The sequence below is a fragment of the Condylostylus longicornis genome, unplaced genomic scaffold, assembly GCF_029603195.1.
Source record: "Condylostylus longicornis isolate FDR11 unplaced genomic scaffold, ASM2960319v2 ptg000055l, whole genome shotgun sequence".
In the NCBI taxonomy this organism is placed as follows: Eukaryota; Metazoa; Arthropoda; class Insecta; order Diptera; family Dolichopodidae; genus Condylostylus; species Condylostylus longicornis.
In genome coordinates this window covers 4,590,517-4,615,792 of record NW_026578024.1, presented here as the reverse complement: position 1 = coordinate 4,615,792, position 25,276 = coordinate 4,590,517, and the positions used below count along the sequence as shown (strand labels likewise).

Below are 25,276 nucleotides of genomic sequence, written 5' to 3'. Positions count from 1 at the left end.
AATTTTTCATAGTTTTATTAAAGTTTTGTATTATATTTAATTATACTGAAGTGTGTACACAAGCATGTAATTAAATTATTAATAAATTTCAATTTTCCAAATATTATTTTCATAATGGGCGACATGCAATAGCTCTTTTAAAAAACGATTCTTATACATACCTTTTTATGATATACATATATGTTCTCCTAGTCGATTGGTCAATTATAGAAAATGGTACCTTGCGTTAATATATTTTCCGATAATTATTTTTCTTTTGTAATAAAATTTCAACATTTTCAAGTCAAAAATCTTTTAATAGTAATTCCAAAAAAAGACCATTTTCAAATCATGTTAAAGCTTCGAAATCATAAAAACAAGAAATTTATCCGAAAAAGTAATAAGTATAATATATCTATGTACTTATATTTTGCTTAATTAAAAATTGACTTATGATACAAAATTTTATTTGAATTTTTATTACTGGCGAACAAACTAATTTTGTGTTTATGGCCAAGGGGAAACGAGTAAAATACAAACATTGATGCAAGAGGATTTCATTTTAACAGTTGAATTAATTGGTAAATCACATAATAGATTTCTGAAAATATGTTTTAAAATGAAAATTATTATATATGTTACTAAAATATTCTATTTGAAGTAAATATAATCGTATAGCGAAAAAAATAATAATCAATTTGCATTAAAAATTAATGTAGCCACTTTTTTAAATAAAATCGAATGTGCGTGTTCACAATGTTAGTACAAAAAATTTTCAAAAATCGATGATCACTATGGCGCTGCAATAAATTTTTTTTTATACTACACTGTCATTATATATCTCTACCGGCAGTGTCCTCCATTTTTATATCATTCAAGTCACTAATCTTCGGTAAGTCAGCCGCTGCTGTTGTGAAGTGAGTTAAATTCGGAGTAATTGAAATAAGTTAGAAAAAAGTTTATGAAGAATTTTTTTTCTTTAAAAGTTATCTTAAAAAATTTAATTAATCTTAGTAGCATCGCGCCATTAAAACAAAATATTAAAATATTAAGTGCATAAATTAAGTGATTTTTAGATAATTTCTTTTATAAAGTAATTAATAAGAGTTGAAAAAAAATGTCAGCCATTTTTTTTTTTAAATAATATAATTTTAAGTTATAATTAATTATATAATTATCCTTTTTATTACCAAATAATTAGGAAGTGTTTTTAAGATTCTATGAGTTGTTTTTTTAATATTAAATTTGATTAAAGATTTGCATTTCTAATATAATTACGTATACTCAGTTTTGTTACGTAACTTAAAAGTTAAAAGTTCTTCATTTACTTTACATACATACATATGTGTAAAAATTCTTATTTATTTTATTTTTTATATTGATAATTCAATTTTAAAAAGACAAATTCAAGTTTTAAATTTATTTTTTATTTCAGAGATTGCGCTAGTAGCCTCATTATAATAAAATAAAAACAATATGTTCGTATCTACAGTTTCACGTCTCGCCCCAGTTGCCAGAAATGCTGTAAGTGATAACTTATTATAATAGTATTTACCTAAAATATTAAACAGTTGGAATATCTTTAAACATAATTTTTTTAGTGTTTTTAAAATATTGCATAATTAATATTCAGATCTAAATACATTACATAATTTTTAGGTTATGTACATAAATTTTCAAAAATTTTTCTAATGTGAAGTTTTATGTAACATTCTGTTATCTAAAACTATTAATAATTTTTTCTTTCTATAAATATTTTAATTTAATTAGATATGCTATATGTAATTAAATATATAAGTAAATTTAAGGTACAATTGATTAAAAACTATATTAAAAATTTCATATACATACCTACCTACTTAACTCTCACCTATTACAATTTATTGATTTTTAAAAATCCAAGTAATGTTATATAAATGTACCTGTTTAATCTAAAAATTAAAAAAATATAGATTCCAACTAGCAAATAGAATAAAAGAAAATTTATTTCAAAACTATTTTATTTTTTAGTAGAAAAATTTTAAATTCTTACTTATTTTTATTTTTTTTTTTCAGATGCTCACTTCATCAAGAGCATACTTGAGGCCAATTAGTAGTGCAGTCATTACACAAAGTCAAACTTTGGCTGCCCAAAACACAGCACCAGTTGCATTACTGCCACAAATTAGGTCATTCCAGACCTCACCAGTCACACGTGATATTGATTCCGCTGCCAAATTCATTGGTGCTGGAGCAGCTACAGTAGGTGTAGCCGGTTCTGGTACGTTTATTATATACATATATTGAGTTCATATAAAACTGAGGAAACTAGGAAAATTTTGTCATATTTTGGGAATTGGGTACCAAATACCAATATACATTGATTTTTTATTGTAAAAAAGAAAAAAAACAGTATGAAAATGAAAATGGAATAGTTTTTTTTCCAAAAAATAATGCTAAGCCAGTTGTAAACATGCATTTGGGGTATTCGCACAAGTACTTAGTTACTTTACAAATTTGCCCCGGGAAGGTCTGAGAAACGGCCAAACTTTTCGAAATATCGAATAGTTTTTCTCTTGAGAAAGAGCTTGTATGATTAAAAGGCGAAAGAACAAGAAAATTTGTTTATGTAATTAAAATTAAATTTTTAATTACTTTGAAAACTTTCGCGGCCTGCAATTTTAGTTCAATATGCATGCTAAGTTGAATTTTGCTTCAAAATTCAAGAAAATATTCTTCGAATTTTAAAAGTCAAAAAAACTTAGAACTCAATTCAGACTAATCTATGACTGGCTAACATATTTTTTGAATTAAAACTAATTTTTTTTAAAGTTGTTAATATTGAGGTACTTAATTATTGAATTTTTATTTTAAACGTCAAATATATGAAAATTTAGCATAGTATATATAATTTTCACAGCACTTATTACTTTAAATACTATTTAATTTTATTGCTAATGAAATATGAGCGGTAATTAGTTATTAATTATTAAAAAAGCAAAGTACTTTTAATTCCTCAGTATTATTTATTTTATGTTTCCTAGATTTTAAGAGGAAATATAATATTTTACATTATTTTCTGCGCATATTTTCTCTTGTTTTATTTCAGGTGCTGGTATTGGAACAGTATTTGGCTCCTTAATTATTGGTTATGCAAGGAATCCATCACTTAAACAACAATTGTTTTCATATGCTATCTTGGGTTTCGCTTTATCTGAAGCTATGGGTTTGTTCTGTCTTATGATGGCCTTCTTGCTGTTATTCGCTTTTTAAATTATTTTGTGTCTATTTGAAGACACCACCTATAAATTAACTAATATTGTTTTTTTAAAAATTCCATCATTGTAAAAAACAATCTTAAATAATTTACTTATATTTAAAGTTTAAGTTTAAAAAGGAAATATAACTATAAAACAAAACAATTTATTGTTCAGGTTTTAATCACCACTATATTTTTAATAAGAACTGATATCGAAAAAATGATGCATCTTAAATGCATCTTTATTAATTTCTTTAATTTTCGTTTTCTTAAATAAGATGAAAAAGTAACTGAAATGGAAATGTTCATGAAACATTTGAATAATCCATTATTGATTTTATTTTAAATTTTTCAAATTAAAATTATTTTTATTTTAATTTGATAATTTGTTTTCCTTGTTTTATTAAAAATGTTGGACAATATTTATCCATCTCTATAAAAATAATGTGATAATCACATTAGTTAGAATTGTGGATAGTTAACTTTTTATTTTTTGGTGATTTTTTTTATTAATCAATAGTTTTATTTCCAGAGATTTTAGTTTAAATTTAAAGTTAGTTACGATCGAAAATTAAAAGTAAAAGAAAAAACAAAGAATATCACGAAATTTAACTTCCCATTCAAAAACAAGTAAAAATCAAAACTGTATAAAATAATTAGTGCATCTTTAGGTGTTATCAATCTAATGGCGATACTGTTTAAGGTTAAGTCTTTTTTTTTTAATTAAAAAAGAAATATTTCCAGTTTTTTTGTAATCAAAATATTTTATGTATTATAAACTTAACTAGCGCAATTTTTATCATCAGATTAACGAACAGAAACAACATTTTAAATGTGTTCTTTTCTTTTTTTTTTCTTTTTTGCAAATGATTGTTAAAAAGTTGGGCAATTCATAAGATCAAAAAAAAATTAACAATTATTTTGGAAAAAACAAAAAAATAAAGGAAAATTGCATTTGTTTTTGATGATGAGGATGAAAAGGAAATAAATATAAAATGATTTCGAAAAATAAATGTGACTGTATTTATCGCGGATTAAAGTAATAAAAACAAAAATCATAGTTAAAGAAAATATTTGTTTTATTATAAAATTGCATGAATTACAAATACCATTTGGGCGCAATATTCAAAATTTCGATTATCCTTTAGTCTTGTTACTTGGATGGTTCACTTTGAAAGAAACTTAGTCCATTTGCAATCTGAAAACCCTTTTATTTCAAATGCAATAATGATACCAATATGCATGTTGGAATTGAAACTGAAGTTATCGGATAGGAAAGTAATTATTCTATAAAGCAAATAAGCAGTTAAAAGAATTTTTGGTTACGTTCAACACAAGCGGAAAAATATCTCATTTTTAATTGAAATTGGCTTAGGTTACGCCCAAAAGAAATCATGCATCTAACCCCAGCAATGTACATATCATATAATACCATAAATTGGAATTTCATGTATGCATCGTACAATATGGAACTTAGACAAATAGTCAAATTTATATGTCATAAAAAATAATCGGAATTTTCGATAATTTAGTTCTAGCGTAGGACGCTCAATAAATTCAAATTGCAAAATCTGCAAATGAAGAATGTTCGAAAGAACCAAACTGTAAAATCTGCAAATATAGCCAATTCTTGACAGTTATTTTTAAAATTCTAATGGAATTTTTTAAATTTTATAGCTACTGCCAAAATACAAATTAGCTTGAATAAAAAAATGTTTGATATTGAAAAATTACTCGAATATATGTATTGCACATTTGCAAAAGTAAATATTCAGCTTTTGCAGAAGTCTGAAATTAAGTCTGAAAAAGACTTTTCAGACTTAATTTAGAACTATCAATGAATTTCTGAATTATCGAATATCATCAATGAAATCCTAAAATTGAATAAAATCAAAAATTTTCTGATAAATTTATTTCATATCTTAGCATGACCCTATTTTTTGAAGGTAATTACGTCATATCTGCAAAAGGAATGTTTATATATACACCTACATATGTTCTTAATGGTACTGTCATATGTGAACAACTGTCAATTTTCAGGAATTGGAAATAGAATCATACTTAAAAAAAAATTTTGTAATCATATTTTACGTGCATCTTTCTTCAATTCTTTACAAAGGCTTATTTTTTAAATTACAAAAGTTTTACAATAGTCCCACATGGTAGAAAAAGAAAAAAACCTTAGTAGTGAGCAAACCTTCTCGTACTTTAAACAAAACTTTCTCGTTTAAACAGCAATGACGTCACAATTCGCCAAACGTCACATTTGCAAGTGTCAATACCTCCAGCAGATCTTGTAAATTTTCAGACGCTGACAAACCGAAATCAATCATACTTCAAAGTTTAAGGAATTCCATGTGGTTGTTTATTTACTAAGTTAAGTACTAAATTGTATCATTTCAAAAAGTAGAAATAAAAAAATTAAAAAAAATGGGTAAAAAAAGTATTTTTTATGCTGAAAGTGATGAAAATATGGACTCCGCAGATTCCGAAAATGAATCTGATAAAGAGGTAAAGTTTGTATAACACAAAAGTAATAAATAACAAAAGTATAATTTAGCTTCAAGATGCTTTAGCAAGAGGGGATTTAAAACCAGGCTTAAATATGGAAGTACAAGAAAAAGAAAAGGCTAATAACGTGGTAAGATTCTATGTTATATCAGAAAGGAATCACATACATATTTGAGTTAAATTTTGTTTTAGCCTAAAATGTTAGCGTTTTTGAAAAAAATATATTTAGATTTACCATGGGTTGAAAGATTTGATATGGTTAATGATTTAGCACCGCTTGCACCAGAACTGGCAATACAAATAGAACGGCATGAGCAAAAGAGAGCAAATCAGTTTAAAGGAAATTTAAAAATACCATACATAAAACCTGAAGAAGACCCAGTTTTAAATGATTTTAAACGGGAAATGTTATTTCACCGCCAAGCCCAAGCAGCAGTTCTTGAAGGTATAAAAAAGTTGCATGCATTAAATATACCTACAAAACGTCCAGACGATTATTTTGCTGAGATGGCTAAGACTGATGAACATATGCAAAAAGTACGTGCAAATTTAATTGCAAAACAAGAAGGACAAGCAAAATCCGAAAGAATAAAACAAATACGAGAACAACGTAAAATGGGTAAATTGCTAGCAAAGCAAACCAAAGTACAGCGCGAAATGCAAAAGAAAGAAATGCTAGACAGTTTGAAAAAATTCAGAAAAGGAAAATTAAAAAATTTGGATTTTTTGGAAGATGCAAAAGCTTTAAATAATCAGAAAAAAAAGTCAGGAGAAAAACGTAAAGCTAGAGATAAAAGATTTGGTTTTGGTGGAAAAAAGCGTGGCCTTAAATCAAATACAAAAGCCTCATCAATGGGTATTGAAAAGGTAAAAAAGTTCAAAAATACTGGTGTACGTAGTGGGAAAAATAAGAGATTAGGAAAGAATAGACGAAAACAAGAAAAGAATAGGAATAAGAAATGAAAAATTTTTTCCATTTTGTAAATAAATATTTTTTTCAATTATAATTTTTTGATCTATGTACTTTTTAATTTCTGTCAAAAATTTGTTCAACATTGAATATTCATCCATATCCTCTTATACAGATTTAGGTGATTTTATTTAAATATTGGTGTTTTCAGTGCAAAACAGAATTTCAAAATTTTGAAATTGGTTTTATTCTGGAAATTACGTTTTTAATATTCATTTCAAATGATTGATAAGTTTAAGTAGGAGAATATGGGTAAATTTGAAGCTCTTGGATATGGATGCTATTTTATTAAAGCAGTTAAAATAATTCAGTCTAACTTGGTTCTAAATGTGTCTTATGTTTGACTAAAACGAACGGCGCGTGCTGTCAAAAAATTATGTTTGATAATGCAGTACTATTTTTGCAGTTTGTTTTATATCTACAACTGCGCATTTTAAGATTTTTAAGATATATATATATATACGTAACAATTCAGTTTCGATTTTACTGCTGCGGAAACCAATTTGGTATAAAAAAGAAATAATGTCGGCTTTACAGAATTTATTAGATTTTTTGTTTCGAAACTTATTCTAAGATTCAATCTTGGCTCGATGATAATCGTATATGTAAACATTGTTTGACACTAGACTTTGTCTAATCTAAAATAATAGAAATTTTTCTATTCTCATATGATTTACTGTGTGGTTATTATAATATTGTTTTGTTTTGTGGAAGTCGGAAGATTGTCGCGTATGTAAACGGCACCTACGCGTATGGCAAATTATCAGATTTCGTCAAATCGGTTTTTTGCAATCGATTTTAAATTAAAGTCGTAACTGTCAAACAAAATCGATTAAAATTTAAAATATTTGATTTTTTTATGTAAGCGGGTTTTTTTGTTTGGCTTTTTAAAACTGGAATTTATTTTATCATTAGGGGAAAAAAATAAAATATATCTGAACGAGATTAATTTGAAACTTCTCGGAATGCATATAAAATTAGGAAATGTTTTGGCCTTTGTCAAGAAAAAATTCAATGATTTACATATTGTTTTTGATGAACCACCAACATTCTTGAGGTCTATAATCAATTCCAATGAAAAAGTAATTTTCATTTGTAAGGTAAATTTTATTTTTAATAAAATTAAACGATAAATGATATGAATAAAATTATAATGAGTTCCTAGATGAAGCAAACGAAAGTGTTTTCATACATAAGCCCGAAACGTGAAATTAAATCAGAAAATTCTTTAGATCTAACTGGATCACCTCTAAAAGATGATTGCAACATTGATTCTTTAAATATTTCGATGGACTTACCACAAAGAATTCTTACACCATGGTTAAAACATGAAGAGAATTATCAACCAATTGAACTAGAAAAAGTAAGAGCAATTATTTCTGATAGTTCCTTCCAAGAAGAAGCTAGAAAAACTTCATCTTACGGCTCAGTTTGGTTTCTTTGCAAAGCTACAGAGAGCGATAATACTGTTTTAATGAGTTTGAATTTTGATGATAATTACAACTCAATAAGTTTTATTAAATCATGTGAAATGGTTGAAACAAATTCCTTAAATTTTGATAAATTAATAAAAATACATAATTCTTATATAAAGGGGGTTAAACATTGTGATACTTTTATTGAGAATTGTTACAATATTGAAAATAAAATATACTTAAAGTTAAGTTGGTCAACTTCAGCTGCTCGCCCTCAATTAAATAACATAAAAAATTGTACTACAATGCTTTGTCAGGAAATTGATTTGGAGAATAATGATTCAGTATTCCAGCATTTTTGGAGGCAGCTATGCATCTTAGATTTGATAAATGAAGATGTAGTTAATTTCAAAACAAATGATCAAATAGGAAATGAAACTGTTTGTAAATGGGGAAGGTAATTTTTTGTTTAGTCCAATATTTTTATATACTTTTTTCATTTTATTTGAATTAAGCCGATTACTGATTTAAAATAACGGAAGCACTTGAAATCATTTTTAATTGTTGTTTTGCTCTTTCATGATTTTTAAGCTTAGTTTACTATTGCTTCAAATTGTTCTCCCATTGTAGCCATTGAAAGGTTTTATACTGCTTATTTTTATTATTCCACTGTTATTCAAATTATTCGGATTATGTATGTCTAATCTTCAAATCACGTTTATATAGTTTAAATAATTGGTCTAAAAATTTAGGTAGTATGTATTTTTATGTTTTAGAGGTATTGAACTTGATGTTTTAAAAGAAAATATCATCGAAGTTATGACTGAGCTTCCCGGTTATTATTGTAATAATGAAAACGACTCCAAAGAAATAGAACCAGTAGCAGCAAGAAGCAGAACTCGCCCGTTGTGTGATATAACAGATAAACTTTTTGAAATATTGAAATGTATAATATTTTTTTGTAAACATTTATCTATTAGAATAACGTTAACTTTTTCTCAAGGTTGTTCATCTTATAAAGATTTGAAAATTGGTTTCGTTCAAGTTTTCCAATGTGCTGCACAAAGAAATATAATTGTTAGTATTTTGTTAGACTTAATTCAATTATTATTTATTTAGCTTATTACATTTTTACTTATTTCTTTCTCTTATTTTTCTCAAGAATATGCCAGTAAATGAAAATTGCTTAGCAAAAATAATACGAGAAGTCGCCCAACGTCGTTTGGCTATACCATGTTTAACTGGTACGGAGCCATTGGAGTTACTTTTAGAAATTGGATTAGAAAAACTACAAAAAGATTACGAATACATATTAATTGAAAGTAAAATTTGTGGATTAACTGATTTACAACGGTTACAGAATAGGTATGTACTTATGTAAGATTCATATATCTTACACATAAATAACAAGTTTTTCTATTGAGTCAACTTAATTTTTTTATTCTTAGTGAAGAATGTAATAAAGTACAAGAACAAAATTTTAATGTACGGAATACTTTATCAAATGCACATCAAAAATTCCAAGCAAATAAGAAAACCCGTAAAACTTTATTGCATAATTTACAAAATGCTCGTATTAGCGATGATGATAGTGTTAATATTATCGGATTTCAAAATAGCAAATACAATGAGAAGGAAGCAGAATTAAAATTAGCAAAACTATGTCAAATTCATGTTGCACTAGAACACTTATTATCAATTCAACTTAATTTGAATTTAGAAAATGGTGATTTGCTTTTTAAATTAATTTAATACTTTCAATATAGGTTTATCCCTTAAAATATTGGTTGTTCAAAAACTATTGATTTTGGAATTATTTAAGTTTCTGTTTTTACTTTTACTTTTAATTTTTCAGTTTACAATCAAATATTTGAACAACTGTTGCAAAGACCTTTACAACCTTTTCCAAGGGATGTCACTAAATTTTCAGATTCTATTGCTTTACCTATTTTAACTGACAATATTGTGGTACACGTTGAAAAGTATGCATAAAACTAAACTAATAGACACGCATAAATATATTGTATTTTATGTTTTTCTTTTTAGTAAAGTTCCTCATGTAAGAAGAATAGTTATAAAATCTTCAAATCAATTCAGGAAAGTTGAGACATCTTTTTATTATAATAAAGATAATGTATTCCCGTCAAATGTTTTGAGTTCAATAGCCGACATCTTAGATGGTAAATGTTCAAATTTTAAAAGAGAAATATATATGATTTTTTTTGTTATAGAAAAACCATCGAAGAATTGTGAAATGTATTTCAATTCAATGTATGTTTGTATTCGTACTAGAAGATCATAGATTTTTTCAAGGGTTCGAAGATATGTAAGAATTATGATTTAAAAATACATCAAAACTTTGGAAATATTTCTTTCTAATATTTAAGTTTTATATTATGTAATTTTTATATTTAAGTTTCTCTTTATAATTTAGTTTTGCAATGATGTATTAAAGAGTCAATACTAACAATTCAAACAATTTTTAATTTACAATACTTAAAATATAAGTCACTATAGAAAATATAAATTGTGATTGAAATCGTGTTTGTAAAGCAGGTGAATTTTTAAAATTTCCATTTCGAAACAAAGCAAAAAAAAACAATTGTTTAAGCCTGTAAGTGTAAAAAATTTTAATTATGATTTTTTTATATTTTTAAAATTGCGTATATTCTAAGAAAGTTCAATAAACATTTCTATTTTCCTCGTATAAAAATATAAATAATTGTCTATAAAAAATATGCAAAATATTAATTTCATTCACTCTGGTTTTTAAAAATTATTTTTTAAATTATGAAATTATTTTATATTTTTATTGACTTCCTTGAAAACGTAAATGTTAGCAAGTATGTATGTCCATATAATGTATGTACATACTTAGTTTAATGTTTGATATTGAAAAAATAATTTTCATTTGTACATGTAGAATTGTTTAGGAAAAGAAAACCAATAAAATGAATTTTAACTTAATTTTCAAATAATCATATTTTGTTTTAAATATTCAACTTAATATTCGATTTTAAATGTGAAACCTTTAATGTAAAATTGAGCAAAAAGACTGAAAATAAGGAATTACTATTTTAATTGGTTTAGTAGCAGACAAAAGAAAAAATATAAAATTTTCAAAAATAAAAAGCTGCTTGACGGTTATATAGGAAATTTTAGAAACTATAAAATGTTTACCCCAAAATTTGAAATTATTTAGTTTTGTGTTATTGAAGATTTACTTCTAGTGCATATATATGTAAGTTGTACATAATAAATTATTGAATATTTATCATTTACCTCCCATGCGCTGAAAAACAACAAGAATATCTTATAAATTTTGCTAGAAAAATGCGATAAATGGAATGTAATAGCGAAGTTTATGGACAAATCTAATTTTACTTTATGGGAAAATTATGGACTACACAAGAAGAAAAAACTTATATTTGACGACCTGGTAGAGTACATATATAAGCAGTGTAAAAAAAAGCGTGGAAGAACTAAAGCAGAAGAAGAAATTTATGATGAATTAAAGCTATCCGAAAAGTAACGATAAAAATGAAAGAATTTACAGGAAGTTTCGTTTCCGTTTCAAACAGAATAAAGGATTTTAATCAAAGGCCTACGCATAGTAAAGTCTTTGTATTTATAAAAAGAGTTCCTTTGTATGAAAATTTTGATAAATAAGAAATGCATATATGTATATACTTGTGTACATATATACATACATAGATTACATAATATAATTTTAATTAAGTAATATAATTTTATGGTAAGATATTGGGTTCCAAAGTCTAAATTGAAATTTAGGTGTATAACACTGTCAAACTAAAATGCTATGGAAAGGTTTTAAAAATTTATTTTTCAAATATGTAAGTACCTAATCACTGCAAAAACCAACAAACAAACTGCTATCATCCTCTTTGATTACCATCTTATCGTGTAGTATCAAGAAACTGTGCGTAAAAATTTTTAATTAGTTTTTAAAAACTGCCCTCAGGTAATTTTGAAGTTAAAATATAAGTTTCCAACATTAACTTGTGACTGATTTTTTATTTACAATAGTTCTATTTTTTTTTTTTTTTGGTTGGTGATGAAAGAAGAAACGAAAAACTGTGTTAATCCAATTAGTAATTTATACCGTTTTTAAACCATTTTGCAATTACTCTAGAAACCTAAAATAAATTTTTAGTTAATTTATAATTGACCAGAATTTTGTAGACATTTCTGAGGATCGGACGTGCCTCAGTATTAAATTTAATTTAAAATTTTCATTTTTAAATATTTATCTTTATTTTTTCAGTTTTTTTATTTTTTTTCTTTAAATGATTAATTAAGTATTTGAACGTATAATTGATTTATTTTTGCAAAAATGAATAACATTTTATAAAATCGCTATATTTTAAATATTATTTATGGATTACAACAGTTTTAACTACCAATATTAAATAATAAGATTGATGGAAATTAAAAACTTAAAATAAATTTATTTTGAATTTAAATATAAAAAAAGCAAATCATTAAAATTATTTAAAAATGGTTAGTATTTCAGCAAAATATTAATAATCTAAATGTTATTGCTTAAATTATTAAAAAAAATTATTTGAAAAAATTATAAAGAAGTCGATAATAATTTCAATTGCAATTTATGGTGAAATAAAGTGATAATTGTACTTAATCTATGTTAAAAATGTTGATTTTTAATATGAAACAATTTTAAATAAAATTTTATTTGTTAGAATTATTAAATAATAAGCTTATTTTATAATAAACAAATGAAATAAGAAAAAAATGGATCCAGTTTCGGGCTCGTGTATGTTTTACTGATATTAATCTTGTTTGGAATTACTTAATCAAATTAACATTTAATTTACGATGCACAAATTATAACAAAATATTATAAAATAAAAAAATCAATTTAATAATTTTACTTAGAAGAAAATATAGCAATCATGCATAAATGAACAGTATGACGCATTACTGTAAGGATTAAAGAAAAATTTTACTTTAAAGTTGAACGCACATCACTATAGATACAGAAAATTAAAGTAAAAATAATTAAATAATAATGTACAAAGAGTATTAAATAAATAGTAATAAATAAGAGTAATAAATTTTATTTATTAAATATAAGAATTTGATTTGCTTTTCTTGTAAGTTAAAGGCAAATAAAGTGAAATATCAAATTTAATTACATTTTAAGTAAATTTTTACAGCAGAATATTAATTTAATAAGAAAACGAATATATGTAGTTACAAAATGTATTTTTAAAAAAATCTTCATGAATTCCAATATCAGATGACTTTCTCAGAATAATAATTTAATATACCAAATTAAACTTACCTAGGAGTGTTAATTTAATATTAATATGTGAAATGTTATGAATTAATAACTAAACAGCTAAAACCAAAGATTTACAACTACTGCACGGCGAATTAATGTGTCACATAAACTAAGAATAACAAAATCAATGCCACCGTAGAGTTTGGCCTTGAGTACCCTCTTATATTTGCACGAAAAACCGAAGAATATAATTTTATTTCGCGCAATATACGCGTCATTTGCTCATAAATCCCATAATTCGTCGCCTATGATGATGACGAGGAATATTGAAAAGCTTGACCAACCTTAAAATATCCAATAAAACAGACACTCCGACTACGAAGTGACCTTAAGTCCAAAAGCATATGAAGCCTACTTTCATATGGGGTCAATCTAAACGGATCCGACCAATTCATATCACGAAGAAAAAAAAAAAAAGTAAACTCCTTTGCACAGCCTCAATACGATCTATATCAACATTATGAAAAAGAGACTTGTCTTGACGTACGTACTTTAAAACGGGTCTAACGACAGCGACATAAAAATATTTAGTTAATTTTGTGTGTAATAAAATGTTCATTAAAGCAAATACATTAGCAAATTTTTTTTATAATATATTTAATTATATATTTGATTTAAAATTTAATGCGAATTTATTTTGTCCTCAGGGTCTAGAGACTATAATAAAATTCGGCTACGCGTTAGTAATTATTACATTATCGTTAATGATATGGGTATCTTTATCATCAGCATATCATATGGAAACGGAACAAGAACGATATCCTCCATGCACATATAATGCATTATGCACTTGTTCAAAATCAGCACCCGATTTGGGTATTGTAAGATGTAGGAATGTTCCTTTTCCAGCTCTACCAAAAATGGTTAATAACTCAAAGGCAAGTTCATTAAGTATAATTTACCACCCACTCTACTTATATTTTTTAAGTAACTTAAAAACAATGAGAACAATATTTAGGTTTAATAAAAATTTTAAATATAAATTCATTATAGCGTGAAACAATAAATTTCGCACTCTGGGTTCTTGAGCTTTGTTGATTTAATCGCGTTTAAAACATGACTTAGTTTTGTTAACTGAATTTGATTTTTAATGTTATCGTTGTAATTAATGGTTGTAAAGACACTTGTTCATCATTGTTCATTAAGTTAATTGTAAAAATTTATAATTTTATTATAAAATTTTGGAATTTAAATAAAAGTAAATTAATTTTAAAATTATATAGGTTTTCAGTTTAAGTATGGAAAATACAGGTTTACGTGATATTGAACCATATTATTTGCAAGCAACTGGAATGTATCGTTTAAAAATATCTGAAAATCATTTAACAGAAATACCAGATGATGCATTCACAGGATTGGAAAGATCTCTATGGGAACTGATGTTACCATATAATGATTTAATTGAAATTCCATCAAAATCATTTCGTCATTTGCATAAATTACGTCATTTAGATGTTAGTTATAATCATATAACTCATATACATCACGATTCATTTCGTGGTTTAGAAGATTCACTACAAACATTGGTTTTAAAAGAAAATTGTATATCAAGATTGGAATCAAGTAGTTTTTCTGGTTTACTAATATTAGAAACATTAGATTTATCTGGAAATAATTTATTTGAAATCGATCCAAGTGTATTCAGAGACGGTATGCCAAGATTACATAAATTATTATTAACTGATAATATATTATCAGAAATTCCATATGATGCTTTGGCAACTTTAAAGGCTCTAAGAACTTTGGATATTTCACATAATGTGATTTGGTCGATGGCTGGTAATGAAACCTATCAAACAAAATCTTCGGCCAAATTGAATTTAGACAATTTGCATATCGAATATAATCATATAAAAAAATTGACACCAAATTCATTTAAAAATTTTGAAGTAGTTAATAGGACATTCTTTGATGGAAATCCGATATATCGTATAATGGTATTTATTACATAAGTACTTATATTTTTTCACTTGTTTATTTCATGAATTATATATTAAATTGTTTATTTGTTTGTTATTAATAAAATCAAATCATTTTCATAATTTTGAATACATTATGCATTCATTTTTCTTTTTACTGAACTTAATCATTAGGAAGACGCTTTTAAGCCAGCTAAAATTCGAGAAATATACATGAGATATTGTGGATTAACTCGTATATCACCGGTAGCATTCGATAGTTTGGTCAACTCCCTACAAATTTTGGACTTATCAGGCAATAATATTACAAATTTACCAAATAAACTGTTCAATAATTTTGATACTTTAAGGTGAATTTACATACAAGCTAATTTAAATTTTAAAAAAATGTTCCTTTTTTTTTGATAAAGAGTGGTTTGAGTTTATTTAAAAGAGAATAGTACAATTATTAGCAATTTAGAGTTTCTTTAAAAAATTATTAAGGTCTTAAATTTGTATTTTCACAATTGTTTCGAATGCGTTAGATATTGCACATCCATTAAGACTTGAAGTATCGGGCATCTGCATTAATACGTTAAAAGCAATTTAAAATGAAATATTTTCAATAATGTTAAAATTTAAAATCTAGAACTAAAAATTTTGGCAATTATAAGACTTTTAGTTATACATAATTGTACGATTTTTCGTATGAATAAGAATAGAAAATAAGAACCTCTTTCAAGTTTTAGTTTTTTTATAATCATAATTTCATATAATTCAGGCATACGCATCTTATTTAGAAATACATGCATATTATATTATATTTATAGAGTACTTAGCTTACGTGATAATAAAATCAAAATCATTGCACCAGTTGAAATGTTCAATGTTGTACAATATTCACTATTGAAATTGGATTTAAGTGGTGATATGAATTCGGAAACTAATTTACAAGAATTGAGAAAGTAAGTACAATACCCCATAAGATATCATGAAAAAAATTCTTGTGATTTATTTTTAAAGTATGACTAGAATGCGTAATATGAGGTCATTGTCATTATCAAAAATGAAAACCAATTCATTAGATGCAGATGAATTTTCTGAATTTGGTGTTGAATTAGAAGATTTACAGATAACGCGAGGTGGTTTAACAAATGTTAAAGCTCATGCATTTAAAAATGTTCGTGGATTAAAGAGATTAGATTTAAGCGAAAATGGTATTGGTTCAATTGAAAGTGATGCATTCAATGAGGTAATGCAATTATCTATTTTAAATTAATTTAAGATTTTAAAATTATATACATATATGTATTAAAAATAGATTGGACATTCTCTGATATCATTGAAAATAGCTCATGGTTTCACTGGATCAGCTCTACCCGCTGAAGCTCTTAGACATTTAACATCATTACAAGAATTAGATTTTAGTAATAATCAAATAGCAAGTATGAGTGATACAAGTCTTCATTTTTTAAAAAATCTGAGACTCTTAGAGTTACATGATAATAGAATAGAACAAGTCGCTAAGGGAACTTTTCAAGGAGATATACATTCAAAATTAGAAGAAATTTCATTTAAATTTAACAATTTGGGACAAATTTCGCAACACACATTTTTCGATTTAGAAGTAAAAATATTTTATCATCAAATTGGCATCAAATTGTGTAAAATATTAATGTATTTGTTTTATTGTAGGCTTTAAGAAAATTATATTTGGATGATAACAAAATTTCAAATATCGAAAGGCGTGCTTTTATGAATTTGGATCAATTGGTCCACTTAAGTATAAGAGGAAACAAGTTGAACAACTTAGCTGAAGAATCCTTTCAGGTAATTAAATTATGCATTAATTTCTTTTTATTAATTTGCAATTAAAAATGTGCTTATTTATTTATTTTGACATTGTATTTATTAATGAAATTAAAATTTAAATAAATTATTATAAAAACTATATTTATAAAACTAAAATATATATAATTATAGAATGTTATAATTATAGCGACTAAATTTAGGCTACGAAATTAACATTTAATACTTTCAGTTAGAGCTTAAGATTTACACTTATTATTTGCTATACAAAAATATTGCATGTTTCAATTAATATGTTTTTTTTTAAATATCTTGACATTCTTCTAGAAAATTTTCTTTAGTACTACAAGGGTCTTCACTATCTAAATTTAACGTGTTTAATTTGAAATCATTCAAACTTATATATTCTTCATCTTCTTCTTCTTCTTTAGGTTTACATTGAAGTTCACTTAAGTCTTTTACTCTTAGAGTAAAAGGTTTTCCTATACTGTCATTTAAACCATTACTGGAGGGTGAATCCGGTGATCTTGGGTATGATGGAGATCTATACATATTTTCAACTTTAATGTCGAATTCATTTTTTTCTGAATTAGTTTTTCGCAATAATTTTAAAACTGGAATTTTCGGCTTTTCTGCAACGTTTATGAACTCAAATGATGATTCCTTTTCAAAATCTAATTCTAAAGGATTTTCTTCATTATCGCGTTCATTTGGTTCATTTAATTTACTTGCCTCTTCGTCTATTTCATTGTATTGAGATAATGAAGGCGAAAGAGGTTGCTTTTTTATTTGATTTAATTTTCGACTTTTTCTAATAAGATCCTTGTAGGAAGTGTATTCTAGAAAATGCTCCAATTTTATATGCTTTTTTAATGGACTAGGATCATTTGGATATTCTTTTCCACATATGAGGCAATAAAACTCACATCTTTTATTTTGCCAGTGGTTTAAAATAGAATCATAACTGTCGAAACATTTTCCGCAGTTATTGCACCTTAAACATGCTTTATTGTTTATTTTAATAGCTTGACCACACCTTAATTTCTTAGGTAGAGCTTTTTTTGTAAAACTTTTAAATACTGCTAAACCAATATGATACTTCAATTGATGAAATGCTAAATATTTTTGATTAGGCAAAACTTTAAAGCAATAACGACATTTATTTCTCGGAAAATTTTGTATGTTTGAAATATTGGGTTCGTGAGGAAATCCATTTTGAGATTTGAAGTTTAAATTTTTGTTTTGATTTTCGCCTCTTAAATGGCTTAATAAAATTCTATTCGCCTGATTGTTAAATTTTTGCATTCGGTTATCTCTATTAAATGGATGTGATTGATTGTTATAGTTAAATGATGATGTGGAATTGAATATATCTTCTGGAAACTGATTACGGCTATGTTTTGTTATGGAAAAGGATTCATCTACAGCATCATCTCCAAGTTTTCTTAACTGTTCTATTAAGTTTTTGTTTGTTTCCTTAAATAAGAAAGTATATCGATATTTATATGCATGTATTAAGACAATAGTACCTACCTCAATTTTATCTAAAATTTTGATGTAAGGATTGTTGGGTTGATTATTCCTTACATTGTTAATCCATCTGGTTTGAATTTTACCAACTCTTACATACTCTTCATACCTCTTCAAAGTACTTGCATAGCATTTTAAACAAATATTTTTTGGAAGGGGATCCGATTTATATAGCTAAAAAATATATAAAATATAAAAAGCTTTCTGGAATTTCAACTTAATTTAGATTTGAAGACAGGCAAGAGTTAATAATTAAATATTTCACTTTGGATAGTTTGGATAGACTACCTAAATAGACGTGATCATACAATTCTTCATGCTTAAAGGATAAAGAATTCTCCTTCTCCAGTTTGGGTTTTGGAGAAAATGCAATTGTAATGTCTTTTAACTTGTACTCGTATAAGTTTGATCCTATATTTTCCCTTATATTGTAAATATAAAATTAATTATGTTTTCTTACCACGATTGGATACAAAGCCAAAATTTTTTTATATATTTGTCTTGGATGAAATAAATTTAAATTAGATCTGTCTGCGTGCCCACACATCCTACATGTTTTATCATCTGAGGGTGATGCAGTCATTTTAGTTTCACTCTGTGTGAATCCGCCTCTATGATTAATTTTCGTTTGTATTTTTTTAAATTAAATATTTCTTAATTATTAAATTTCAGATAGCTTTTATATTATTTATTTGGCACCAATTCAGTTTGTTTAACTCACAATTTTTAATTATGACATTAGAACTAGCAAGTTGACAAAATTGAGTTTGTAAGGTTATGTCAAAACGAATTCAATAAATTATTTCATATCTAGTGTTGACTGCATATTTTTACAAGTTAATGAATTATGCTAGATTTGAAAACACACAACGCCGTTTTATGCTAAATTTTAAAATAATAGTAATTCAAAGGCAGTTGTAGAGAATCTGTAGGGAAAACGTAGTTGCAGTGAATTTCTAAAATGTGAGTCTTAAAATAATCTTGATTGTTTTTTGAAATTTAATACAACATTAGTCCAATTGGCAATAGTTTTGCCAACACTGAATTGATATAATATACGTGCTATAAATTTCAAAAGAGTGTCTAAAAAAGTCATTACAGGTATTTTCTTAGAGACATTTAAAATTGCCACTGCCAATAAAGTATTGGATCATGAGACAGCAACTTTAACGAAAACCCTTGTCGTTTAACCGAACATTTACTTTCGCAAGCTATTGGCAAGCAATTGGTTGTAATATTAATTATCATATAATTTTCTAAATGTAGTTTACAAAATTAAATTTTTAATTTCTTAAATGTAATATTAATTGTCATAGAACTTTGGACAGCTCAATTTTAAAAGTAATTTTTTGTTGCTTTTTTCGTGTAAAATTATTCAATATGTCAAATTACTTGCTTAAACGATTTTCAAATGTTTAGCAAAGATGTCGCTTTCTTCTATAAAAGTATAAATTTGATAACTAGTATATTTAAACACAGGAAAATTCGCTTTATGTTAACGGTTTTGTTTATGGTTTTCGTTATGTTTAGTTGTAAGTTATGTTAAGGTTATGTTAAGTTATGCACGTCTTGATATTAAACTATATTATTAAATATAGTTTAATATCAAGACGTGCATATTATCTTTAACGTTTTATAAAAAAAATTTAAACGCATATTTTCAATGACACATTTCAGAATCTTCCAAAGTTGGAAATGTTGGACATGGCGTTTAATTCTTTACCAAATTTTGCGTTTGATTATTTCGATCAGGTTTGAATATTTCGATAATTATTTTCTATTTACTTTCTTAAAATATATTTTAAATCAAATTTTTAAGGTCGGTACACTATCTTCGCTCAGTGTAAATGTAAGTCATAATAAAATTTTTTCATTAATGAATAATTCAACATGGGGCGGAAGATCTGATCACGGTAAGATTTTTATCATAATGTATTCATGAAAATTGAAGTAGCTCGTAACTATTTCATAATCACTTCAGCTTATGAGTTGAAATTCAGTTTATTAGTTTAAGTGTAGTATAACTGCAATCCCTTTTGTATGAACTTGATTGTATGTAAAAATCATACAATAAAGCTCACATAAAATCGGTATTATTTCGACTTTTGACTGTATCAGAAATCTAGTTAAATTAATTAAGAAGTTTAAAAGCAAAAAAAAAATTTAAGCATTTTATAAATTAATATAAAACATTTTTTTTTTGGATTTTTTTAAATTTATGAAATTTATTTAAGGTTCAATTTATCATTCCAACATAAAAAATTTGGATTTGTCACATAATAATATCTCGATTATTCATCCGGGATATTTTAGACCAGTAGAAATGTCTTTAACTCATCTACATTTGGGTTATAATGCATTGATGGTATTTTGTTCATATTATTTAAATAACATTAACAAAAATTTTTAATTATTTTCTGTTTTAAAATATAGAATTCTACTCGAGATATTTTTGGAAATTTCCCACATTTGCAGTGGCTTGATATTTCACATAATTATATAAGAGAAGTTGATTTTGATGCCTTTAAAAATACAAAAAATTTACAGGTAATTGAAATAGAATTGTAAAATTCATCAAAAATAATGTTTAAATTTTTGACAATAATTTTCAAGTCCTTTTATATTTACCTACATATATATTTATTTTATTTTTATTACATTTTAGGTTCTATATTTGTCATATAATCAGTTGACTGATTTACCTCAAGACACTTTTAAACCGTTTTATGGATTAAGAATAATAGATTTATCACACAACTATTTGAAATCACTGCCAGATAATTTATTCGTTAATGGAGGTTTAGAACGGTAATCTGTTTTTCAAATATAAAAAAACAAATTAAGTACATAAAAATACCTTGTTGGCATCGTAGATTACATTTTATTGTTTAATTAATCTTTTGATTGAAATCTTTCCGTAAACAATAATAAGTCCTTTTACATTAATAATAATTTTAATACAATTCTTTTTTTAGAATGGATGTTTCACACAATCACTTGTTGAAAATTCCAACTTCATCTTTATCAAGTTTAGCTGCTTTAACATTATGTGAATTACATTTATCTAATAATTACATTGCGACAATTCATAGTATGGACTTATCAAATAAATTCAGAGTAATTACATATTAAAGAATTTTTTAAGATGATCCGATTATGTAGAAACTATTTAATAAATTTTATATTAACCATTTGATTTCGAATAGCGGGAAATATAACACCAAATCTTAGTACTTATGAACATTAAATTATGAAACGTATTCCGAAAATTATACATTTTAATAATTGAATGTGGTTTGCCTCATCTACTTTATTCGAAAGCAGAAATTAAAGAACTCCTGACTAGAATTAAAATTAACACGCGTGTTCTTCGTGTAATATCATTTATTTTCAGTAAAGGAAGTAATCGAAAAGATTTTCTTGGATCTAATGTTGTAGTAGCTTAATGTCGTACCTAATACACACTCATAACTTATGATTTGATTTTAATATTTACAGATTTTATCCTCTTTTTCTGCTGAAACTTAAAGTATTTTGTGTATTTTAAAAAAAATGGAATGTATTTTTTTCATTTTAAAAACTAAATTCAGTGAAATTGAAACAAGATATGATTATGTAACATTAATTTACAAGACTCATATAGGATTCTTTATTAGTTCTTTAATATGACTCTGTAACTATTTGACTATACATATTATGAGCAAGGCTATTGTATTTTTGTGTATTTGAAAAGTATAAGTTAAGTATGAAACTGTTTTTAAACTTCAATGTGAGTAATTGATCATCAAAAGGTTAATATTAAATATTTAATTGATTGAAATGGTTTCTAATATTGATATTGTTATATACTTTCTTTAATTAATTTATTTTAATTCTTAATTTTTATTTTAGACATTGAAATATCTGGATATTTCATATAATTATTTGTTAAGAATTGATGATGCCGTATTTGCAACATTACCAAGATTAACACATTTAGATTTATCACATAATAGGGATTTAAGAGTTATGGATAAATCATTTTTGGGTTTAGAAAATACACTAATTAAGTTGGGCTTAGAAAATGTTTCATTAAGTACGGTGCCAGAAATGCGCTTAAAACATTTACGTGAGTTACGTTTGGCAAGTAACGAATTACCATCGATACCACCAGAAATGGCACATAATATGTCAGCGTTAAGATTATTAGATTTATCTAATAATGATTTAACAAATGTTCCTATAATAGCACAACATTTACCTCAATTACGGTAAGTAAATAAATTGCTATTTTTTATAAATTTTGTTGTTCTTGTCATCTGTTCATGTTATAAATTTATCTAAAGGATATTAAAATTATCTGGAAATCCGATTACATCATTAACCAATAATAGTTTCGATGGTGTTAATGAAGATTTGGAAATGCTTGATATTTCACATTTCCGTTTACATTTCTTTGAAGTAAGTTTATACAATAAAATTTAATAAAGTAAATAATTAAATTTTTATTTTAATTGAATTTTAAGAATGGATCCCTAGAAAGTTTGCCAAATATTCGTTCATTAAAAATTTCTGCATATTCTCACTTGCCATCGTTTAATATTCCATATTTATTAAAAGAACATCATAACATAAGAGAATTATGGGTTGAAGCACCGAAATCACCTGAACATTATGCAGATATTATTCAAGGTAAACCTATAAGTGAAAATAAAAAATACTTATTAGATATGGGAAAACCAACTGATTTGGAACGTGAAATGAGAGGACATCTGCCATCAAAATTAACGAATATTACATTTAGTGGGCCACAGTTTACAACTCTTGGCGAAACTATATTACGGGTTTGTTGTTATTATCCGATTATAAATATTTTTTTTTAATATAATTTTTCTATTCAGGGAATGCGATCTCCATACATATACATTCAATTATTTAATACATCTATATCTGCCATTCCTACAAATTTTTTTAAGAATATGGGACGAGTACGAAATGTCTCAATTGACGTACGATATAATAATAATGAATTGAAAACTATACCAAATCCGAATACTGGCGCTGTTCCATATTTACCACATAGCGTTTTCTTAACTGATATAAAAATGTCTGGATCTAAAATGAATTGCGATTGCAACTTAGGGTAAACTTACAAAACTTTTTTGTTTTCTTCCTTAATTTATACAATAATTTTACAATTTATTTTGAATTTCAGTTGGGTTGAATTTTGGCAACGCAAACGACGTCAATATATTTGTTCATCTCAAACGTGGACAGATACTGTATTTAGGACATTTATGAATTCACCGTGTCAAATTTATGGTAAACATGATTGTGAAGAAATGGATGATGATTTAAGAGAGACACAATGTTCAAATAAAAATAATGAACAATTAATGGAGGTAAAATTTTTTTTTATAAAATATTTTCGTGGTTTTAATTTTGTATTTGATGATTTTTTGTAGATATTAAAATCTGATTTAGAATGTGGTTGGGATAGTGCTCCACGAATAAATATGGTAGAAAGGTGGTTGTTAATAAGCTCAACAATATTTTTACTTATATTTTGGCTATGACTCTTCCCATATGTTTATGAAGTTTCGTCTTCATGGTATGACGTACTAGAGCATGTTTATGGCAAAAATGCAATTTAATAAAAATGAAATCGGAATTTATTATTTTCGTATAAAGAAAATAAATTGTAGTAAAGTTTTGGAAGTAATATTGCATAGTTAATGTTGACCATCGGTTTTTAAGTGTTGAATTTTACATATCAAAAAAAAAATACTTACTAATTATAGTTATATTTATTTAATTCAGTAATGCTAATGTATTATGTATGGAAATAATTAAATCACTTCTTATTCACTACAGAATTGGTTGGTTTAACTCAGTTATTATTTTACTATACTATTCATTCTAACTTTAATAATGATATTCGGGAATTAGGATTAATTTAATAAATGTTCATTCATAAATGAAACTTAAATAATTAATTGTGATAAATAACTATTTCCATACACAAATATAAAAAGAGCTATTGGTATACGTTTTTATCTTTATGAGTAATTTTTCCAAATTAATGGCCCTTTATTATATTTGGAGAAAAGTTGAAATTTTATTTGTATCTCTTCTATATGGTATTAGAATTCTAATTTAGATTATAAATTTATTTACTATTATTTTAATTCAGTTATAAAGTATGAATATATTTTATTTAGTTATAAGGTCAGCATTAGCTGAAAATATTATACTCAATATTTTACTTAATATATTTAAAAAAAAACTTAATTAGAAATAAATGTAAAAAATAAAATTCATAAATTTTAATTATTAATGTGGCTTTTGATAAAGAAAAAAATTTTTTTGATAATGATAAATAAATAGGAAAATATAATTTAAAAATTATAATGCCTATATTTTTTAAATAAAAATCTAACTAAATTATAACAAAAAAAAAGATTATAAAAATTGTTTATATTTTAATTTTCATTCATTATTTTTAATATTTTTAAAGTAGATAGACGGTAGAAATTTAATAAGTTACTACAATGGGGTTTATTCTGAGTAACGAAACACTGAATATAACTTATTCTGAATATCGAATCACAAAGTGAAAGT

The 25,276-nt window shown here is 25.4% G+C and overlaps 5 protein-coding genes across 8 annotated transcripts; 4 read left to right on the top strand and 1 right to left on the bottom strand.

Moving 5' to 3' along the window:
* The first annotated feature begins 823 nt into the window (after positions 1-823).
* LOC129611732 (ATP synthase lipid-binding protein, mitochondrial) lies at positions 824-3,380 on the top strand. Its single transcript, XM_055525023.1, has 4 exons — positions 824-896; positions 1,415-1,503; positions 2,035-2,239; positions 3,068-3,380. Exons 2-4 carry the CDS (start codon positions 1,456-1,458, stop codon positions 3,229-3,231), a joined length of 417 nt encoding a protein of 138 aa, XP_055380998.1. The 5' UTR covers positions 824-896; positions 1,415-1,455; the 3' UTR covers positions 3,232-3,380.
* Positions 3,381-5,543: 2,163 nt separating this feature from the next.
* On the top strand, positions 5,544-6,735 carry LOC129611996 (probable rRNA-processing protein EBP2 homolog). Its single transcript, XM_055525436.1, has 3 exons — positions 5,544-5,728; positions 5,778-5,858; positions 5,921-6,735. The coding sequence occupies exons 1-3, from the start codon at positions 5,648-5,650 to the stop codon at positions 6,689-6,691; spliced, it is 933 nt and encodes a 310-aa protein (XP_055381411.1). The 5' UTR covers positions 5,544-5,647; the 3' UTR covers positions 6,692-6,735.
* An 850-nt stretch (positions 6,736-7,585) lies between these two features.
* On the top strand, positions 7,586-10,717 carry LOC129611881 (protein zwilch). Of its 2 annotated transcripts, XM_055525295.1 has the most exons (9): positions 7,586-7,798; positions 7,864-8,570; positions 8,890-9,059; positions 9,117-9,190; positions 9,276-9,478; positions 9,562-9,839; positions 9,969-10,095; positions 10,160-10,293; positions 10,345-10,716. In XM_055525295.1, the coding sequence occupies exons 1-9, from the start codon at positions 7,664-7,666 to the stop codon at positions 10,413-10,415; spliced, it is 1,899 nt and encodes a 632-aa protein (XP_055381270.1). In that variant the 5' UTR covers positions 7,586-7,663; the 3' UTR covers positions 10,416-10,716. The 2 variants fall into 2 exon arrangements, with proteins under 2 accessions (XP_055381270.1, XP_055381269.1); XM_055525294.1 differs by having other exon boundaries at positions 8,890-9,190; positions 10,345-10,717.
* A 1,584-nt stretch (positions 10,718-12,301) lies between these two features.
* LOC129611668 (chaoptin) lies at positions 12,302-24,986 on the top strand. Of its 2 annotated transcripts, none has more exons than XM_055524925.1 (20): positions 12,302-12,634; positions 14,087-14,317; positions 14,663-15,376; positions 15,533-15,708; positions 16,168-16,302; positions 16,370-16,589; positions 16,659-16,964; positions 17,033-17,167; positions 20,354-20,428; positions 20,496-20,589; positions 20,911-21,041; positions 21,110-21,223; positions 21,342-21,484; positions 21,652-21,793; positions 22,568-22,926; positions 23,002-23,116; positions 23,182-23,499; positions 23,557-23,798; positions 23,871-24,057; positions 24,121-24,986. In XM_055524925.1, the coding sequence occupies exons 1-20, from the start codon at positions 12,632-12,634 to the stop codon at positions 24,229-24,231; spliced, it is 3,951 nt and encodes a 1,316-aa protein (XP_055380900.1). In that variant the 5' UTR covers positions 12,302-12,631; the 3' UTR covers positions 24,232-24,986. The 2 variants fall into 2 exon arrangements, with proteins under 2 accessions (XP_055380900.1, XP_055380899.1); XM_055524924.1 differs by having other exon boundaries at positions 16,361-16,589; positions 24,121-24,985.
* LOC129611669 (uncharacterized) lies at positions 17,176-20,229 on the bottom strand. 2 transcript variants are annotated; one of them, XM_055524927.1, is made up of 3 exons: positions 19,137-20,227; positions 18,680-18,850; positions 17,176-18,622 (listed from the first exon to the last, which is right to left on the bottom strand). In XM_055524927.1, the coding sequence occupies exons 1-3, from the start codon at positions 19,257-19,259 to the stop codon at positions 17,450-17,452; spliced, it is 1,467 nt and encodes a 488-aa protein (XP_055380902.1). In that variant the 5' UTR covers positions 19,260-20,227; the 3' UTR covers positions 17,176-17,449. The 2 variants fall into 2 exon arrangements, with proteins under 2 accessions (XP_055380902.1, XP_055380901.1); XM_055524926.1 differs by having other exon boundaries at positions 17,176-18,850; positions 19,137-20,229.
* Positions 24,987-25,276: the final 290 nt, after the last annotated feature.

Coding starts and splice junctions, on each gene's coding strand:
- LOC129611732 (XM_055525023.1), top strand. CDS start 1,456: ATGTTCGTATCTACAGTTTCACGTCTCGCCCCAGTTGCCAGAAATGCT. Junction 1,504..2,034: donor CCCCAGTTGCCAGAAATGCT/GTAAGTGATAAC, acceptor TTTTTTTTTCAG/ATGCTCACTTCATCAAGAGC. Junction 2,240..3,067: donor AGTAGGTGTAGCCGGTTCTG/GTACGTTTATTA, acceptor GTTTTATTTCAG/GTGCTGGTATTGGAACAGTA.
- LOC129611996 (XM_055525436.1), top strand. CDS start 5,648: ATGGGTAAAAAAAGTATTTTTTATGCTGAAAGTGATGAAAATATGGAC. Junction 5,729..5,777: donor AAAATGAATCTGATAAAGAG/GTAAAGTTTGTA, acceptor AGTATAATTTAG/CTTCAAGATGCTTTAGCAAG. Junction 5,859..5,920: donor AAGAAAAGGCTAATAACGTG/GTAAGATTCTAT, acceptor ATTTTGTTTTAG/CCTAAAATGTTAGCGTTTTT.
- LOC129611881 (XM_055525294.1), top strand. CDS start 7,664: ATGCATATAAAATTAGGAAATGTTTTGGCCTTTGTCAAGAAAAAATTC. Junction 9,191..9,275: donor CTGCACAAAGAAATATAATT/GTTAGTATTTTG, acceptor ATTTTTCTCAAG/AATATGCCAGTAAATGAAAA. Junction 9,840..9,968: donor TAATTTGAATTTAGAAAATG/GTGATTTGCTTT, acceptor TTAATTTTTCAG/TTTACAATCAAATATTTGAA.
- LOC129611668 (XM_055524924.1), top strand. Junction 21,042..21,109: donor TGGGTTATAATGCATTGATG/GTATTTTGTTCA, acceptor TTTAAAATATAG/AATTCTACTCGAGATATTTT. Junction 23,117..23,181: donor TCCGTTTACATTTCTTTGAA/GTAAGTTTATAC, acceptor TTGAATTTTAAG/AATGGATCCCTAGAAAGTTT.
- LOC129611669 (XM_055524926.1), bottom strand. CDS start 19,259: ATGACTGCATCACCCTCAGATGATAAAACATGTAGGATGTGTGGGCAC. Junction 18,851..19,136: donor TGGCTTTGTATCCAATCGTG/GTAAGAAAACAT, acceptor TATATTTTTTAG/CTATATAAATCGGATCCCCT.